The following is a 19,993-nucleotide window of genomic DNA, read 5'->3' as shown; positions in this document are numbered from 1 at the left end:
GACTCTGGATGAAGCACGTGTCGCCCTTCTGGGCCCACATACTGAGATGGCCCAATGATTTCATCCGTCCATTTTCTCGGGGCCTCCGAAGATAATCTATCATTCCAGAATCAGATCTCAAAGATTATCCTGACGTACGATTTTTCGAGTTGAATGAGATCAAACCGAAATATGTTTCTTTTAGTATGTGTTCATCTGTAGATAATGATTATAAAACTAATCTGATCAGAGTAATTTTATGTTGGTCACCTGAAAATGAGGGAATTCAGGAAATGGACGGTTCCGATCATCAGACCATCTCAGACGTGGGCCCCAATGGAGCGACACATGCTGTGGTTCTTAGTCGCGACGGAGGCAAAGCGAACTAATAAGAAAATAAAGAAAGATGAAAAATGAAAAGGCAACCCTCTCAAACTCGGTATTGCCTCTCTCTCTCTCTCGATCGATTCGATCTTCCCCCTTTTCTACAAAAACCCTAACCATCTCCAATCTTCCAAAATACATAAATCTGCCTCTGAAAACCTTCAAAATCTCCATCCATATCCAACCTTCCCCCAAAAAATTCCAAAACCAACCCTCACAATGGCCAAAATTACCAACCGGCCCACCTGATCATGCCCCGATTCCAAGCCCTTTCATCTCCGATTGCATGGGCGAATAATGCCAGAGCTGCGCAGCGGGGTACGTAGAAACCGTGCTCCTCCAATAGATCTCCGCCGCAAGCCAAGAGGGCGGGCAGCCGCGAAAAAGCCCGAGCCGAAGCCCGGTAATTACGTAAGAACCAGGGCGGCCGTAGCGAAGGAGGCGGCGGCGGCAGCAGCAGCGGGGCCGAAGGTGAAGCCGAAGACGAGGACGAGATTGGCCGCGGCAAGGAATAACAACAACAATCGGGCCAAGGTTGCCGCGGCGGGGCCCGCTGAGGAGGAGAAGGTAGTCGTCGTTGAGGTGGGGTCTGATCATCAAGGAGGAGGAGTCGATCGGAGGGAGGAGATGATGGGGGACGACAGTGGTGGTTTGAGCGCGAATAGGGCAATCGGGCAGGAGGAAGAAGGGAGCACGGCGCCCTTCCCGGAGAGGGTAAGATCTTCTTTTACCTTTTGCCTTGTTTTCCTTTCGTTTGTTACGGTGAGAATTGCGTTATTTTGTGTTTCTTGATTCTTTGTCTTTATCTTACTCCATTTTTTAGAATTTTCAATTTTCGTTTTCGTATTTTGGTTTATTGATCATGCTTGCAGTCTGCCTAGAAACAGATTCAATCGTTTTGAGTTGATGGTATTATGCATGCGATTTAACTGCAATGAAGGGTACCCAAACGCCATCATAGTAATTCTGTGTTGTAGATTTCGAACTATGTTTGCAATTTTCTTCTCAATAGACACTGCATCCAAACACCATGGCAGTTCTTGTGGTTCTATTTTTGGGTGATTGATTACATTTGTAATTTTATAATGATGATTGGTGCATCCAAACCCTGCGGCAGTTTTGTGTTTTTGATTTTTAAAGGAATTGTTGTGGTGATTCTTGTGCTGCTGATTTTTGGTGATTAATTTTCACAAGTTTGTGCACCCGAGTTTGTGGTGTCACATCTACCATTTTTATGGTCATGATTGGTGCATCCACACTCTACGGTAGTTCTTGTGGTGCTGACTGATTTTGGGTGTTTGATTTCTGCTAGTTTGTTGTGGTACCTCACGGCTTAATTGTAACAAACACTGCATCCAGACTCAATGATAACAACAGGTATTGTGGTGCTAAATTTGGGTGATTGATTTTCGCAAGTTTGGGCACCATGGAATTTGTTTGATTCCATCTTTTATTTTTATTGGTGATGATTGATGCATCCAAATGCTACGATAGTTCTCGTGGTGCTGCTTTGGGTGATTGATTTCTGCATGTTTGTAGGGCCGGTAACTTGTGCAGTACACCATGACTTTACTGTGATGAAAAGTGCATCCAAATGCTGTGGTAGTTCTTATGATGGTGCTTTCGGGTCGTTGATTTCCCAAGTTTGTGCACCCTAAAAAGCATTTTGTCACACTAAATGATTATCTCATAGGTGGTGCATCCAAACACTTCGGTAGTTCTTGTGGTGGTACTTTTGGGTGTTAGATTTTTCACAAGTTTTTATAAGAGTCTTGTCTATTGTTATCTGTGTCAGGTCCATTTGGTGATCTATTTCTAGTGTTGGATTTAATTGGTTTTTATTCAAGGTGGAGATTTTCTTTTCATTTGGTTTGATAATTGCACACGTGAACATATGTTCAAGTCTGTTGTTTAGCTCTTGTGGTGGTAATCTTGGTGCTTATTTTTCTTGAGTTGGCTCCTCATTTTATTTGCAAGGCAAGTTTGCTTCTCAGGTTATTATCATTTGTTCGGTAACTCTTGTGGCATTACTATTGGTGTTTATTTTTCTCAAGTTTGCTTCTCTGTTTTTTTTTAAAAAAAGGCAAGTCTGCCTCTCATTTTATTGTCATGTGTTCGGTAATTCTAGCCTTATTGTTATATTCTTTTGGCCAGAAGTAGTGAATTTGTTATTTGCATTGTTTTTGTTCATTGGGTTCTATTGTCTTTTCACTGGGCATGATCAAAATTGGGTTGGTTTGGTTATTTGGTTTAGTTTATTTATTTTGTGTTCGTCGGATTGGTGTTGTATTTCTAGTATTTCATTTTTCTTTTTCTGGTTCTTCAGGTTCAGGTAGGAGGATCTCCTGTCTACAAGATCGAGAGGAAGCTTGGTAAAGGTGGATTCGGTCAGGTATTTGTTGGTCGTCGTGTCACTGGTGGGAATGATCGTACGTCTGGCCCCGGTGCTCTGGAGGTAATCTTTCAGCTCAACATATTCTGTAATTTGTTTCTGTTCTGGAGAATGTTTTTCTCATTGCCCATTCACTTCTAAGCTTTGGTGTGGCCTCCAAGCTCCTGTTAATCTTTGTTGGGTCATGCCAGCTGTGTTGGCGGCGAATTTTTTGTGGCTTGCGATGTGGTGGATTTTGGTAAGGAGAGGAAGGCTTTTTGGAGGTTATGCTTACTTGCGGGGCTTTGGGCGATTTGGGAAGAAAGAAATGGGAGATATTTTTGCAATGTTGCTCATAATGTTGATTGGTTGATAGGGAGAGTTTGGACTTTGAAGTTTTCTTTGAATGGGATTTATGTAATGATGGGGAGACTTCTCCCTCCCTGTTGTTGTGAGGGGGGTGCTTTGTTTTTGGTTTTTGTGGCCTCTTGTATTCTTGGTTGCCTTTTGGGGCCTGTCTATAAGATATATATATATTTTTTGTTCTCTCCCAAAAAAAAGTTTTCCATCCAAATGATAAATATTCCATTTGGATGAAAAATATATGTTTTCCTCATGTATTATTATTTCAGGGTCCATATAGCACTTGATCTAATATCGAGTTTCAAAACTAGTTTAAGTTCTCTATTATTAGTGGGTGTAATTAATTAATTGGTTGCTCTCATTGCCACAGGTGGCTCTAAAATTTGAGCATAGGAGCAGTAAAGGTTGTAATTATGGTCCTCCATACGAGTGGCAAGTTTATAAGTATGTTGGACATCTCCTTATTCTTTTTTTTTTTTTTTTTTTAAATTATTATTTTATTTTCCACTGAGGGATCACCTTATATTATTTCTGGTTCTGATTGTACTAAAATTCTTCCATCTCCTTTTGAATAGCACGCTCGGTGGCAGTCATGGGGTGCCTAAAGTACACTATAAAGGACGTCAAGGCGACTACTATGTAATGGTATGTTATTTTTTCAGTTCTTTTGCAATTTTTCGAGTCTGTCTTTTGTTGGTTTTGCCCAAGTGGAACGATTCTCGGCTTTTCTGAATCTTTGTTCAATATTTGCATTTTAAAGTTCCCTCAATGTTAGTAGATTAGCAGGTTGCCTTTTCGTATGATCCGTTTGTGTGGATTTGTTTGCAGGTCATGGATATGTTGGGTCCTAGTCTGTGGGATGCATGGAATTCGTCTGGTCAAGCGTGAGTATCTTTCCAGTCCAACACAGCCTTTGAACTCTGAAAGATCAAGTTTAACTAAACTATCTTATCTTGAATTTCAACATTTATTATACCAAATAACTGTTGGGTTCCTTATTTAACAGTTGATGAACTTAATTTAGTCTAACTGTAAGTAGCATAACTGTAGAAATGTATGGTTAAGGATGCCTAAGGGCATTTGTTTTCTGTACTCATGTATACCTACTTTAGGGTGCATTTTATTGCACCAAGTGTCATGAAATTTCATGATATTTTGCTGTAAATTAGACTGATTTTTCGTGAAATGTCATGGTATTTTTTACGCAACCCAAGTGCAGCCTTGGATTTCATACAATATATTGGTTCCCACTTGCAGCGATAGAGAACAAAATAGTACTAGTTAATTTAGCTCGGGTTGTTCTTATCTGTCATATACTTTTATGGAAAATGGAAATTCACAAAATTTATAGGCATTTTGGCAATAGCTGTCTCTATTTTTAGGATTTAGATATTTGTTCTGCCTGTTACATGGTTGGTCTGGTCAATTTGCAGGATGTCCTCCGAAATGGTAGCTTGTATTGCTGTTGAGTCCATCTCAATCTTAGAGAAGATGCATTCTAGAGGGTAAGCATCCATATCAACTGCATGGGGGATTCAAATTCCATGATATGCTTAAATAATAGACGCTGATACATATGCAATAAAATCACCTACATGCTACATTTTGTGGTAGAGGTATACAATTTATGAAGTCTTGGAGAAATTTACCTTTTCTATAAGTCATAGTTTTTCTGTTCCTGTTTCCAACACCATGCTTCTGTGTCTTATTTTAGTTACGTCCACGGAGATGTGAAGCCTGAAAATTTTCTACTTGGTCAGCCGGCTACACCGCAGGAAAAGAAGTTATATCTTGTTGATCTAGGATTAGGTGCGGAACTTCACTTGCTATCAGTTGTTTCTCTTCTTCAGACAGTTATATTCTCATATTTTCATCCACTTCATTCTTTAATTATTTATATTCTTTTTTAAATGATCTTGCAGCAACAAAATGGAGAGATAGTACTAGTGGCCAGCATGTTGAATATGATCAGCGCCCAGATGTGTTCAGGTAATCTGATGTTTCATTTTATGTGGTACGAGATAGCTTACGGTGTATAAATCTATATTGAATCTGCCTCTGATGCCACTTCTGGCATTGGCCATTTAATTGCTGTAGAGGGACCGTTCGATATGCTAGCGTTCATGCCCACTTAGGAAGAACTGCAAGCAGAAGGGATGATCTAGAATCTCTTGCATATACGCTCATCTTTCTTCACCGGGGCAGGCTACCATGGCAGGGATATCAGGTATGTTAATGCGTGTGGTGCAACCATAGGCTATAATGAGCATAATGACATAGTTTTACTAATGACGTGTCTTTAAAATTATAGATATATATATTTTCCCCCTGCTTTGATATAGTACTTAATTCTGTTTTCAGGGTGACAACAAATCTTTTCTAGTTTGCAAGAAAAAGATGGCAACTTCTCCTGAAATGCTGTGCTGCTTCTGCCCTCCTCCTTTTAAGCAATTTCTGGAGATTGTTGTGAACATGAAATTTGACGAGGAGCCTAACTATTCGAAGCTAATATCGTTGTTTGAGGGGCTAATAGGGCCAAACCCGGCTATTAGGCCAATTAATACTGATGGTGCTCAGAAGGTAAGCTTTTTCTGAATTTTTCTCTCTTTGGCTGCCATTAGTACACAGATTTCATTTCTCGGGATTGTGCTTTTTCTAGATAATCTATCAAGTTGGTCAAAAACGGGGCAGGCTGACCATTGATGAGGAAGATGATGGACAACCAAAGAAGAAGGTCCGTTTAGGAGTTCCTGCTACTCAGTGGATTTCAGTTTACAATGCCAGGCAACCAATGAAACAGAGGTCCTATTCTTTTCCATTGCTTTGCACCTTTTCTGAAGAACTTATTTGGTTATTTTCTCGGAGTAGTTAGTTCATTTTTTATGTTGGCATATTTCAAAACTGAGCTGTTCCAGGGCAATAGAGGTCGTCATTACTAGAGTGTTTTTCATTCTCCTTGGTTTTGGTGAACTAGCTATTCTTGATTTGCTTGGCAACTTTCCATGATCCTTCGTTGCTTGCTTGATCTTGGGGGCATGTGTAACAGTGGGCAAGGGTTTAGTATTGGGTTGAACACCATTCCTTTTGTTAAACAGTTACATGGTGCTAATCTCGAGGGCCTGTGAGAAGCTATAATGAGAAGGAGGCGAAGTAAGATGGAAGAGAAACAATGAGAGAGAGAGAGAGAGAGATAGAGAGAGAGAGCTAGAGCTGTCTAGCTTGTATCGAAGAACGAAGAAAAATGAGAGATGAAGAAATAACATGGCTTCAAATATCTAGGGCAGTGTTGGTTAAAGTGGGCAATAAAAAATGAACTTTTTCCATGGTATCACCAAGGATGGAGGAATAATTAGAATACAGTCATATTGTGGATATGAACATGGTGGAGGGCAAACAAGAGAACTGCGATGAAGCTGTGGAAAATTTCTCCAATCTTCCAGTGGGTGATCGTTGGGACTACCCTATCTCGTCAATCATGAGCAGATTATTGTAGAAGAGGTAGACTGGTTTGTATGTTTGATTGGGGAAGAGATATTAAAGTAGTATTAGAGTTCGGAATTATACAATAGCTCTTGGCCCTTGGGTATTTAATAGCTTACTTGGAAGTGTTCTATGAAGAGGCTTGTTTCGAACAAGAAACAAAAACATTTGATTCGGGGATTTCATTCACTCAATGATTAACAAAAGAAGATGAAGAAGATAATCATGACATTTATTCATTGCGAATTCTTTTACATCATCTCTCCTTTGATTCCAAAATAGAATATTCATAGAATCATAATACAAAGCAAATGTGACATATATCTTGATCACTCCTTTGATCAAATCTGAAGCTTTTTCATTAATCTTTGACGGTTAGAGAAACCGCACATGTCATTCTATCGAAGAAACATCACTATGCATTGGCAACATTGTGCGCTAAAGCACCGTGCATTGGAGCCCATTGTGTGTTGGAGCCTATTGTGCGCTGGAGCATGTTGTGCGCTACGGCTTGTTGTGCGCTGACAGTGTTGTGCACCGCACGACCTTTTCCTCACAATAGGTGCGAACCCTACATCTTTCCCTCCAAGGTCTGCTCCTCTCATTTTTCTTCTCTTGAATCTAGTGCTAATGACCCCTTTGGAGGGGTCATGGGGTATTTATAGCTCTCACATGTGTGAATATGCCACGTATGCATTGTGCGCCAATCCCTTCTGTGCGAACCTGAGCGTGCGGTCTCCATTGTGCGGCCTTCATTGTGCAGATTCCACTGTGCGGACTCCATTGTGCGGATTCCACTATGCGGACTCCATTGTGCGGACCGACCTATTTTAGCGCACAGCCTTTGTACACAACAGAAGTCACCTCTCTTTTTATGCCTCAACTGATGCCCCCTTAATCCTGCATTTTTGATTTTTATCTACAAAACAAGAAAATGTAGGATTAATTCTTTAATATTCAAATTAATTTGCTCTCTTTTCTCATTGTGCGCAATTCCAAACCCGCGCACAACGCTTTTCGCGCACAGCACATTTTGCGCACAACGGGGTCCGCGAACCTATATAAACCCGACCAAAGCTCACTTCTTTCATTCCTACTTTGTAGCATCCTTCTCTATCGCTGAATTTTCTCGCGCACAACAGCAACTTGAGCGCAACAACGACTTTCGCACGACTTCCTGCGCATAGTAACTTGTGCACAATAGCGACTTGCGCACAGTAACTTCCTGCGCACAACAAGACTTTTGTACACAACTTCGAACTTTTGCATATCTCAACTTGCTTGCTCATCGAAATCCTTTATTGGAACTTTTGCAAATTTTTAATGGCCCGTTCTAAGAGATCTCATACTTCCCCAAATGCCGCCGAACCATCGGACCCTCAGCCACTTGAAACTCATTCCCAGAAGAGGGCTATATCTTCTGAAGGCTGCTCTTCTTTCCTCAAAGTACCAACCCCTCCTGTAATCAACTTCGCCGATCGAATTCAACGCTTGTCTGACCATATCTGCATAGCTGTTCTAATGAGAGAAATAGAGGGACCCCCTACCGAAGGCCAAGAGTCTGACTGGAAAGACTGGATAAAATCCATCGCCAATCTCCGGACAGATGACATTCGTCTGTCCCCTGCCGAAGCTTCCCCCTCTCTTGCAATTTCGAAGAAAGCAAGAGAAGAGTAAAGATGAAGCCTTTCAAGAGAAAATCCGGGAGCACAACAAGAGACGTTTCCAGAATGCCTGGGATACAATCAAATCTAATGCCGACGTTGTCAAATTTAGAAATCCTTACAAGGATGAGACTATCATCATCCCTTTGCGTCTCCACCGTCATCTGTCAATAATCCAGAGTGAGCCATCTGATTACATGACACAAAACCGACTCCTGTATCTGTCGAACTGGGTTATCCAAGAGCCGAGAATCCTCGAGGGCTATCTCACCGAGAAATGCCTAATCCAGAAGACCGAACAGATATCATACATGCGCTTCCTTACACCGTGTTACAATCCCCATGCCATATACCCTACACATTACTTCGAGACAATTCAACAACACTTTCATGATCGTGACTCGTTATGGGGAAAGGATGAATTTAGGACACGGGGTTTTTGGGCCGATCGTTCATACTATAGTGCATGGACCAAGGCAATCTTGAAGAAATATAAAGATGTTCTTGTTGCAGCGAAGATATTTTCTGCTATAGAAGCCACTTCAGAATTCTTTCACAAGGACACCATGATTTACAAGGGGTTTCTAAAGTACTGGTCTTCTACTACAAATTCTTTTCACCTCCCGATTGGTGAAGTGAGTATCACTTTGTGGGATCTGCATAGGATGGCGGGTTTGCCTATCTCCGGATCCTTTCTGGATGAGTATGTTCCTACGAACGAGGAGTTTGCTTATGTTGCCCCCAACAGAACGCCTAAGATTTTAGCATCTACCATTAAACTTTTCCGCGAGATGTCTTGCCTCCACGACGTTCATAAGATATCCCCTCTTCAATGGCTCGCGCATTTCTCACGATACCTACTGTAAGCATTTTAACATTCTCTCTTTCAGATAATTTTTTTTCACATATGTATATATATCCTTATTTCACTTTTTTTTTTCCCCGTCCCTTAGGTTCCCTAGCAGTCATCGCGCTGAATTGGAAGCCACTCGCAAAAAGATAAAAGGCCCAGCCAAATTCACCACTGAAACCGAGTTAGCTGCTTTTTTGCTTATTGGTTAAGCTTGGTCGTCCTTCCTAGTTCGAAAAGCTCGGACTCTGTTCGACCAACCTTATTTGTAGCGGCAGGCGCTATGGCGGAAGGCAGAAAAAAATACTCTCTAGCCCCCCTGTGTTATGTTCGCTATATAGAGCTTTTGGACATGCTGCGGCGCATTGCTCAAGCCCAGCAATTGGAGCCTCATCCTCTTTCACCCCATGGCATTATTTCTCGGGCTGGCTCGGCGTGTACTTCCCTTGGACTTATGGAGACCCGGAGAAGGCCTACGTCCACCCTGAAAATCTACCCTTATGGCATTTTCTTAAGCAAAAAATGATAAAGAAAGGGTATGACTGGATAGTGGACAAGATCGAAAACACGGAATCTATTGATTTCTTTCCTTTCTATCTGGATTACCAAGTCGAAGACAGGGAGGTCGAAGATAATAACGACTTGGAACCCATGGAGAGGACCTTCTTTCTTTGTATCCGCTCCTGCAGCTTACCCATGCGAGAAGGGGTAGAGTTCTGGTGAGAGCCGTATTATCCGAGTAGGTTTGCCAGGCAATTTGGCTATGATCAAGCCGTACCTCAGGTAGGAGAGGAGGTCACACGGATAATGAGAAGTTACGGAGTCGGCCCCTATAATTGGGCTTTGATATGGAAGCAGCTCTTGACGAGAAATTTTGGCTCCCGTTTTCTTCTTTCGGGGTATAATCATTGAGTAACAGCCTCATACTCTTAGATGCGGTGGTGGACGCATTATTACTACTTGGTGTACAACTGTTTTTCCGTGGATCGTCCTATCTGTATTCCTCCTCCGCGTTTGAGAAACTACAGACCGGAGCAAGGAATCAGATATTTTATTGAAAAAGACCATGCCGTTGTTCTGCGGCAACTTTGTCGCAAGATTTCTGTAGAAGAACCAATGAGAGAGATAAAGTCGCTGAATACTCTAGAAGGATGGATTGCTTTCGGCTCTCCTTTGGACTTGATAAGACGGGGAGAAAGACCAGTTACTCCTCGTGATGAATTCGAGACCGCGGGTGGTGTTCTGTCTTCCCCTACTCCTGAAGGAAGAGACCAGCTGGAACATCCTGCTCCTGTCACGTCTCCAGCTACAGAGCTTGTCGCAACCAGTGTTCGAAATATCGGTATCGCACAATGTATCGCACCCTTGAGATACAGATACGTATCGGTTATCGCACGGGATATATCGTTTGTATCGCATAGTTTATCGCACTTTTTGGGAAACATTGGGAAAATGGTTAAATTTTTTAATGAAACTTTGGGGATTGTTAAAAAGGCCCTTAATACACACTTTTAAATCATAACATCTCAAAAAAAAGATGCACATAATAAATTTCCTTTGTATAGGGTCCTAAGTTATGCGGTGTTTAACTGAACTAATGCAACTATATTTAAATTGAATGAATGATATTTATAAATATATCATAGTCATGTATGAAAACACAACCAATTCATTGAAAAGCAAAATAAGAACTGAAGAAGTAAAATTTGATAAATATACATATCAATGATGGGGACTAGTTGTGGTCTAGACCCACATAGAGTTGCGTGGTTGCTCGTAATCATCATCTCCATCTCGACGGGGCTGGGCATAGTACTGCTGCTCCACAATTCGACAATATTGTGCCCAAGTCATAGTAGAGTGGTACCAGTTAAGATACTCCCTTACATAACGCTGGTACTCATCCTCTCCGAACTGAATCAATACGCCCATTCGTGGGTACTGCGTAATCGTCACAGTCTGTAACTGATATGGATCTGGGAAGGGCACATATGAAGCTCTTTAGTATCCATATTGTTGGCCATATCCATACTGCTGCTCATATCCTTGCCCATATGCAGAAGTGAACTCCTGACCAAGGTTGAAAAATGATGTGTCGTAATTGCTGGAGTCACTCGTCGCATATCCACTAGGTCCATATCCATGCCCATACTGTGGCACAGAACTCGAGTTACTCTCCTGTATTTGTGATCCAAATTCATGTTGTGGCCTGTAACTCGAGCTCCCCTCCCTCGTCCGTGATCTAAATCTAGAGCCACCTCGTTTACCACGAACGCTTGTGTCCCTCATGCCTTTTTCCAGCAGCTCCTCAAAATCTGAAAGTTTATGAGTCTTTTTTTTCTACAGTAGCTTTTGACCCGTGTATGTCTTATTGTAAACAAGACGGGGTCGTGGTTCTCCTGGACGAGAACCATGGTCAGGGTCCTGCATGGAATGATCAAAATTCTCCTCCCCGATGAAAGGGTTAAGAGGCCTCTTATCCTGACTCTCACCCGCGTCGCCAGCATCCCTGTCGCCATCATCATCATCCTTACTGTCATTAGAGTCATCGTCACCCTTATCGCCGCCATCATCATCACCATACTCATTCCCCGCATCACTCTCGACTCGGTCTCGGTGTCGAGATAATGTTTCCCGCCACGTGTCCGCGTGATAGTGATTGCCGCGGGGCCCTCCGGACTCCTCGTTAATGGGTCGAATGCTTCATCAGGAGACCTCTGCGCTCCACATGTTTGTCAACATTAATCCCTTGTGTCTCTGCTTCTGCCGCACTATGTGGCTCTGGTCGCCCATCCGAGGTATCTAAGTCATCCGACCTAACCCACTGGTAAACTAGGTCATCCGCATCCTCAGCATATGCATGTTGTCCGACCGTCATCAAGTCCAGTGGGTCTTCCTGTGCTTTTCTTCTTCCTTCCGAGCGGAGCAACCTCTCTTGTAACTTCATATTGTAGTGACAATACACTAGCTTCTGAAGCCTCTCATACCCTATTCTATTACGTTTATTTGTATGTATGAGAGAGAATGTACTCCAATTCCTTTCACAGGGTGACGAGGACACCGTCTGTGCAAGCACACGGACAGCCAGTCGTTGTAAAACCTCACAGTCAGTCCCATACATGGACCACCATTCGCCTGCATATCATAAGATTCTTTCATTATCCTAGATTTTTCAAAATAATATAAAAGTTAAGTTTACTACAGTGACTCACATGGCATCATGGTGTTCCTTGACTTCACTGCAGGGTGACACCCAAACATCCCAACTGCGTCGCGGAATTTAACAATCTGTTGATGGTGTATAGCAACTAGAATAAGTGTTTAATGATTGAGATGAAGATAAGGATAATGTAAGTGCGGAACATATTTACCTCACTACCAAAGGTGCCTTTCCCTGGACAGTCGGGGAATAAGTGATTGTACACCTCATGCACAGCCCTTTTTAATGAATTATCATCGAAGAGGTTCCGGCTATAGTGGTATTTGGGATTTAGGAAATATGCTGAAAACCAATATATACATATCAATACAACTCTCATTTATTATTGCATATGGGAAAAAAAATCCATATAGGTACTTACCGGCCTGATGTAGTGGGTGAGAAAGCGTCCTTTCCCAACGATCGTCTATTATTGCATGCACCCACTTATATGCATTGGGAGCTTTAACCATGATAGCCTCTTTCATCAGCTGTATAGACGGATACAACGACCCCATCGACGGATTTGTCTCATTATCCACCATCCTCAACACCATATAAATAGGCTCTATAATACCCACAACACCACGCACTTTATCCCAAAATGAATTTCCCAGCACCAACTCTTCAATTCTATAGGTTACTTTTGTTAACCTCTTTTTCCATTCTACATAATCATGAGAGGCGAAAAGCTCTCGTAACCCCTGTTTGTGTTTGAGAAGGCTACTTAAGGCAATATAATTTGTGGCAAACCGCGTCGCTCCGGGGCGCACTATATCCCCACCACACCTCTCGCGCATTGCGGCTAATAACCAGCTGTGGTTGTATACAAAATTTGTGATAAGCCGTGCATCAGTAATTACAGTCTTCACCGATGGCCTATCCCCGATCGCCTCCAGCATGAGATCGATGCAATGGGCTGCGCAGGGGGTCCAATACATATGATACTTGCTCTGAATATCCTTCCCCGCCTTAACAAATGCACTTCCATTATCCGTAACAAACTGCACAATATTTCTCCTCCCAACATCTTGCATGACGTTGTGCATTAGTTTGTAAATGTAGTTAAAATCCTTGATCTTACTACTCGCATCTATACTCTTTAGGAACACCGCCCGTCCCCTGGAATAGACCATAAAATTTATAATCGACATCTTCGTCGGTCCGGTCCAACCGTCACACATGACGGTGCAGCCATACATCTCCCATGACTGCCGATACGAATCAACGTATGTTTTTATTTCTGCATGTTCATCATCCAAGTATTTTCCCATGATCTGGGCGGGTGTGGGAGGCTGCACACCCTCACCCCCACGCTGCACTTCACTTATCATATTTTTAAAGTGCGGGCTTGCTGCGGCATTTGCGGGGATTTGATCGTATATAAAAAATTTTGCTATAAATTTTTCAACTTTTTTCCTCACATCTCCTCCACTAAACATCTCTTTTATTTTCTTTTGTGTCCCTCCTGCCTCTTTGTACATCCTTGGATCTGAAGGTAGATCCGGTACCCGCATGCTGCTACTCCTGCCCATGCCCCATATTCCTCCCCGCCTACTACCCTCCCCTGATCCACCCTTAACACTCTCCCTTGCTCCACTCCCCCTTGCTCCACTCCCTCCTGCTCCACTCCCCCCACCACGCTCATGGATAGACCCCTCAAATCTAGGCCTACTTGTGTCCCATCTCCTATCCTGATCCCTCTCCCACTGATCCCGTATGGACTCTTGAATTGCACGTCTGTATTCGGGATCATCATCATCATCAAGATCCACTACATCATCCTCACCTGCATATGGTGGCCGCCCCAATTCCTCCCTAATCTCCCTCTCCCGTGCATGTCGTTCATCTTTTGTCTTCACATTTTTTTCAATATGGTCCTCATCTGTTCTCGCACATCCTGTGGGCACTTCGGGCAATCCACAACATTGCGATACCCTCCCGCTAAATGCTCCTTTAAGCGGGTTACCCCACCACTCCTCGATACATGACCACACAAATTACATATACTCCCGAATCGATTATCGGGAATGGGCCGACCGTACGTCCACCCTATATCAGGTTGCCTACCTCCTTTTCCTCCCGACATATTTTATCTGTAAAATAATATTATATTAGTACTTGTTAGGGCCCACCTTGGGGCATGTGCTGTATATCCATGACACTCATCCATTTTGTTAGATTATTTTAAGGAATAGTCCATAGAGCACCATCCACATGTACATGGCATTGGACACTTAGATTTGCCCGATGGGTGTGATTTTTACATGGTTCTCCATGACATGTATTGTGCATCTAATGGATGGTACAGATCAATAGATTGGACTATTCAAGTATCATGGTGCAACTAGAAGTACTTGGTGCGTCACTTGAGCAATCTGGCTACACGACCCGTCAGTGCGCGAGGAGACGGATTGGCTATGAAATCAGAGCATGATATAGACACCGGTTCCATGATTCTCTCTTTTCTTGTGAACTTTTTCAAACGTAAATATTAAAAAAATACGAACAATCACATACAGCAGCTGTATTAGAAGTTCAGGTACTGCTACTCTTTTCCTGCCAACATATCACGTGTGTAGAATATTCATTCTTTTCATGAATTGGCCACGACATGATGACCACGTGATATGAAAATCAGACCAATCATCTCATTGAGTGGGCCACACCAGTACATGATTCATATTGCGATTGCAATTCATTTTTCCAACGTGTCCTACTCGAGGAGTGGATCGTACTGATTTTGCATAAAATGAGTTCAACATTGTGTGATCTACGTTGTAGACAGATTAGATAATCTATAGATAAGATCTGTTTGTGAATATAAATGGATGTATCAATATTTCTGGTACAGTCGCTGTATCTGATTATTTCTCATTTAAATAGGCAGAAAAATAGGGGATGGCGAATAGGGTTTCCGACGCTTTGCAGAATGAAGATTTGTTTTGAAGAGAAAATCTTTCATACTTTGGCAGAGTGTTGTTAATGAAACTCACGCGCTTATCAATCACTTACAAATTGTATACGTGGCAGACTAGTAAGTCAAAATAAACTGTCCAGATCACGGGACCCTCTTTTAGATGTGTTCTGGACCAAAATTTCTGATTTTTTTTTTTTTTCATTTGACAATCGGACGGTTTAAATGAAAATCCAAACCGGTCATATTTAAAAACACAAGGATCAATTTAAGTTGGACTGGTGAAACCAATCTGATTTCGGTGTTGTAAGTCAGGAACAGCGGGTTCCACAATTTAGGGGCTTAATTTGATCTGATGCATGTAATGTGTATACTTATAAAGTGTCTGTGTATCAAGCCTAGTTCTCTGCCAGAGTATCCAATAACTCCCCTCGTTTGAATGAGTTTTGCTGGTCAGCAGGAGCACTCGAAAATTTGGATGAAGGAAAACATAAATATTACCTTGATCCAAAACTTCTGTGGCCCTCAAGAGGTTTGCAGCTCAAGTGGACCATTAAACATGAATGAAGAGAAACCACAAACATCAGCTTGATTCAAAACTTCTTTGGCCTCCAAAAAAGTTTCCATGGTAGAGGCTTATTCAAATTGTTTCCTATGGTGTGGTCCACTTGAGATTTTAATTTGCTTCATTTTTGGGATCAAGCCCTACAATTATCTTTTAATATGGATTAACGGAGTGGATAAAATAAATAAATAACAATGGACCCCACACAGTTTACTCAGTACGCTAAGGGTACTGAGTTACTCAGTACGCAATCCATCTCCATTGGCTACTCCCCCTGACACCGGCCTCATGGCTAGTGGACGGTGCTTTGTGGGCCCCACCATAATGTATTTGTTTCATCCATTCCGTTCATCCATTTCTATGGATCATTTTAGGGATTGATACAATAAATCATAAGATGTAAATTGAAGGTGGACCACACAAAAGGAAAACAATAATGATTGGATATCCACCATTAAAATCCTCCTAAGGCCCACTGTACTGTTTATTTGACATCCAATCTGTTGATTGGGTCCTAAAGACCCAGATGAAGGGAAAAAATAAATATCAGGTTGTTCCAAAGCTTTTATGGCTCCCACAATGTTTTTAATGGTCAACGTTCATTCAACACTGTTTCCTGTAATGTGGCCCACTTGAGTCGTGGATATGGTTTAATTTAGGGCTCAACGCCTAAAATGATCAGTAAAAATGGATGGACGGCGTGGATAAAACACGTGTAATCACGGTGGGCCCAACAGAGTTTACTCAGTAAGATAATAGCGTACTGAGTACGCAATCCAGGAATGCCGCCCGTCAGTGACGGGGCATGATAGCCAAGTTACGTGGGTCCCACCATGATGTATTTTTTAGATCTGCACCGTCTATACATTTGAAGAGATCATTTTATAGCATGAGCTAAAAAATGGCTCAGATCCAGAGCTCGAGTGGACCCCACCATAGAAATCAGTGGAGAAATGTTTCAACGGTGGAAAGCATTTACCCCATCTGACGGGGAAGCGGATTGCGTACTGAGTAACTCAGTATGCTAAGCGTACGGAGTAAACTCTGTGGGATCCACTGTGATTTATCTATTTGATCCACACCGTTCATCCATTTTAAAAGTTAATTTCAGTTCATATACCAAAAAAAAAAAAATTATATCTAAATATCAATAGACCACACCACAGGAAAGAGTGTGAAATGAGTGTCTACCATTGAAAATTTCTAGGGGCCACCGAAGTTTTGGATCAAGCTGATATTTTTTATTTCACTTCATCCAAGTCTTTTTTATCTTATGAACATGGTGGATGAGAAATAAATATCACTTTGGGCACTAGAAAGATTTCAACGGTCGAAATCACTATTCCCACTGTTTCCAGTGGTATGGTTCACATAAGCTTTGTATATGCCTCAATTTTAGGCTCAACGGATAAAATTATGTGAAAAAACGTATGGACGGATTGGATAAACCGCACACATTCAAGGTGGACCACAACTGAGTTTACTCAGTACAATAAAAGCGTACTGAGTAACTAGTATGCAATCCTATTTCCATCCGCCGAAGCGGATTGGGCACTGTGTACGGAGTAAACTCTGTGGGGTCCACTGTCATTCATACATTTTATCAAATCCGTCCATCCATTTTATCATATAATTTCATGTCTTTTGAAAGAAAAATTAATCATATCCAAAGCTCAAGTGGACCACACCACCTGAAACAGTTTGAATTGGAGTCTACCGTTGAAAAGTTCTTGGGGGCCCACAGAAGTTTTAGATCAAGATGATATTTGTTTTTTCCATTCATCCATGTCTTTGTGATATTATGAACGGTTTGGATGACAAATAAACATCATTGGGGGCCTTATAAATATTTCAACGGTGGAAATCAATACTTCCACTGTTTCCTTTGGTATGGTCTACTTGAGATTTTGATATACTTTATTTTTGGGCCCCACCCATAAAATGATCTGGAAAAACGGATGGATGGCATGGATGAACTAAGTGCTTAACAGCGGGGCCTACAGAGTTTAGTCAGTACGATAAGAGCGTACGTTACTCAGTACGCAACCCGATTTCAGCATCCGCCCTCTTTTCATCTTCCCTCTTCATTTTCACCTTCATGCCGCCATCAACGCAGTCCGATTCGTCCCCTCAAATCTCGGCCCGGAACGGTGAGTCGATCCGGCCTGATTCCTCGCCGGAATCTTCGAGAAAAAGGGAAGATGAAGAAAATGGGAAGAAAAGGCACTTACCTGTCGAATGGCTCACCTCCGATCACCGCTACAACAGGTACCCTTCGATTTCTTTCTCTTTTTTTTTTTGATTCAATTTTTTTTTTTTGATTTTCCATTGCTCGGATCCGACTTTTATGGTGTGTGTGGGTGGTTAGCTACAGTGGGACTCGTGAGTCCCCTGCAATCTACCCGTGACTGTCCGTGCGTTGATGTCCGACAATAATGGAGAGGAAATGGCGCGATATTGTCGATACATTGTGCGATATCGCCGATAATATCGGCCGGTATCTGGATTTGGGATTTTTTGGTATCTTCCGGAGGTTATCGCGAGTATATCGTCTCGCAGTGGTGCGATACCGATAATATCGCCCGATATATCGGCCGATAGTATCGATATTTCGAACACTGGTCGCAACTACGACTTCTCTCGCCATTGATCATGCAGCCACCACGGTTGTCCCTTCCATGGATGATGCAATAGCCACAGTCCCTCCTATTACAGGTCGTGCTACAGTTATAGCTTTCCCTGCCATAAACCGAGTCACTATTACTACATCTCCTATGACTCGTTCACGCGCCAAGTCATTGTCTCCTGAAGTTTTGGCACAACAGGCCCCTTCTCCTGTTCGAAGCGCTAGTCTTTCCCCCGTAAAGACTGCTTACAAGGGGAAACAAACCATGTCGGAAGAAGATAGTTCGTTAGAATACTCGGCTAACACTCCAAGCAGCGATACGTCTTTTTCTACAAGCTTGACCGACAAAGGAGACGTCTTATTGAATCAAGAAACCGAGGCTGACGTAGATATTGAAGAAGAGGATGGGGCTAGGGCCAAATCTCCGCCTCCTGACATCCAAATCAGTCGTCCTGATGTCCTTCTTCTGATCACGATGACCTCCTTAGAAGAAGAACAACTTGATTATGGAGAGTCTGGCTATTCTCCTGGCGCAAATATCTTTCTTTCTTTTGATGCCTCATATTCTCCATGTATCGTGGAAGCCGTCGATGTAATTGCTCATGAAGCATCGACACTAAGGGAAGCAGAAGCCCAATCATCAGAGATTCAAACAGGGATGGAAAATATACTTCTTCCTCAAAGCACAGGAGCAGTCTTGCCGATGGTCACTGCAACATCTGATGCCCCCATTCATGCTGATAAATCTCATACTGCGCGCCCTCTTCCTATCCAGCCAGTAGCCCGGAGTTTGGAATTCTTCTCTTACCCAGTTGACGTTCCGACTCCAACGACTCTTGACTCGAGTACTGGAGGAGCTCAGGAACTTTCTTTCAATGTTGCCATGGCTACAGACGTACCCAGATCCGGAGAACTAGGAACCTGTTCTGTTCAAGTTACTTCCGCAATTGCCTCCGAACTGGGTATATATTTTCTTTTCTTCTTCTTCATATTGCTAGATATATGTATCTTCTTTTTAATCCATAATTCTTCTCTTGTATTCAGCTTTAGTAGTACCAACTCCAAATGGGTCTGAAAGTTCCAACTCGGTAGCTACAGTTTCTGATAGACTTTCATTGGAGAAGGTGTCAGCTCCCATGCTGGTGTTCTTTAAGAATGTAATCTCTGTTATTGTAAGTGCTTTTAAGGACCCAGCCTAGTGGCCCTTTTTGGACAGTGCCTTAGCCGTTCTTTACCATTTAGCTCGTCTGGCCCATGTCAATGTTCAATCCCTTCATGACTCCTTATCACAGTTCTATGATTCCACCAAAAATTTAGAAGCAACACGAAGTATAGTCATTGCTTCGGAGATTTTGAATCGTCAAAGAGAACTAATGCTGCTCAAGGAGAAACTTTCTCAAACGGACGACATCCTCTCCAATTGTGGCGCTGTTAATCAATCTCTTCATGAGAGGTTGAAAGCTTCTGATAAAAATAAGACAATCATTGATGACCAAATCGCTCTTCTGGAGAAAGAGATTATGTTGCTCAAGGTTCGAAGAGAAGAAGAGTCGAATATGCGTCGAATTAGGGAGGAGCTTGAAACGAATACTCAG

At 42.3% G+C, this 19,993-nt stretch overlaps 3 protein-coding genes across 3 annotated transcripts in view; all 3 read left to right on the top strand.

Annotated features, from left to right (window-relative positions):
* Positions 1 to 398: 398 nt before the first annotated feature.
* Positions 399 to 19,993, top strand: part of LOC131251657 (casein kinase 1-like protein HD16) — a 30,947-nt gene continuing 11,352 nt past the window's right edge. The window contains exons 1-11 of the mRNA XM_058252518.1: positions 399 to 1,077; positions 2,690 to 2,818; positions 3,468 to 3,541; positions 3,673 to 3,742; positions 3,926 to 3,981; positions 4,531 to 4,602; positions 4,812 to 4,906; positions 5,020 to 5,086; positions 5,195 to 5,324; positions 5,459 to 5,677; positions 5,757 to 5,899. Coding sequence (XP_058108501.1) covers positions 661 to 1,077; positions 2,690 to 2,818; positions 3,468 to 3,541; positions 3,673 to 3,742; positions 3,926 to 3,981; positions 4,531 to 4,602; positions 4,812 to 4,906; positions 5,020 to 5,086; positions 5,195 to 5,324; positions 5,459 to 5,677; positions 5,757 to 5,899 — 1,472 coding nt within the window. The 5' untranslated portion in view covers positions 399 to 660. The remainder of the gene's footprint in view (positions 1,078 to 2,689; positions 2,819 to 3,467; positions 3,542 to 3,672; positions 3,743 to 3,925; positions 3,982 to 4,530; positions 4,603 to 4,811; positions 4,907 to 5,019; positions 5,087 to 5,194; positions 5,325 to 5,458; positions 5,678 to 5,756; positions 5,900 to 19,993) is intronic.
* LOC131251659 (uncharacterized) lies at positions 7,813 to 10,410 on the top strand. Its single transcript, XM_058252520.1, has 2 exons — positions 7,813 to 9,103; positions 9,195 to 10,410. The coding sequence occupies exons 1-2, from the start codon at positions 8,184 to 8,186 to the stop codon at positions 9,301 to 9,303; spliced, it is 1,029 nt and encodes a 342-aa protein (XP_058108503.1). The 5' UTR covers positions 7,813 to 8,183; the 3' UTR covers positions 9,304 to 10,410.
* LOC131251658 (uncharacterized) lies at positions 18,401 to 19,597 on the top strand. The gene is made up of 2 exons (XM_058252519.1): positions 18,401 to 19,360; positions 19,443 to 19,597. Exons 1-2 carry the CDS (start codon positions 18,451 to 18,453, stop codon positions 19,595 to 19,597), a joined length of 1,065 nt encoding a protein of 354 aa, XP_058108502.1. The 5' UTR covers positions 18,401 to 18,450.

The sequence above is a fragment of the Magnolia sinica genome, chromosome 7 (genome assembly GCF_029962835.1).
Source record: "Magnolia sinica isolate HGM2019 chromosome 7, MsV1, whole genome shotgun sequence".
Taxonomy (NCBI): Eukaryota; Viridiplantae; Streptophyta; class Magnoliopsida; order Magnoliales; family Magnoliaceae; genus Magnolia; species Magnolia sinica.
Note: the sequence above shows the minus strand (reverse complement) of the source record. Positions and strands in the feature narration are given on the sequence as shown.

Coding starts and splice junctions, on each gene's coding strand:
- LOC131251658 (XM_058252519.1), top strand. CDS start 18,451: ATGGATGATGCAATAGCCACAGTCCCTCCTATTACAGGTCGTGCTACA. Junction 19,361..19,442: donor CGCAATTGCCTCCGAACTGG/GTATATATTTTC, acceptor TCTTGTATTCAG/CTTTAGTAGTACCAACTCCA.
- LOC131251659 (XM_058252520.1), top strand. CDS start 8,184: ATGACATTCGTCTGTCCCCTGCCGAAGCTTCCCCCTCTCTTGCAATTT. Junction 9,104..9,194: donor CATTTCTCACGATACCTACT/GTAAGCATTTTA, acceptor CCCGTCCCTTAG/GTTCCCTAGCAGTCATCGCG.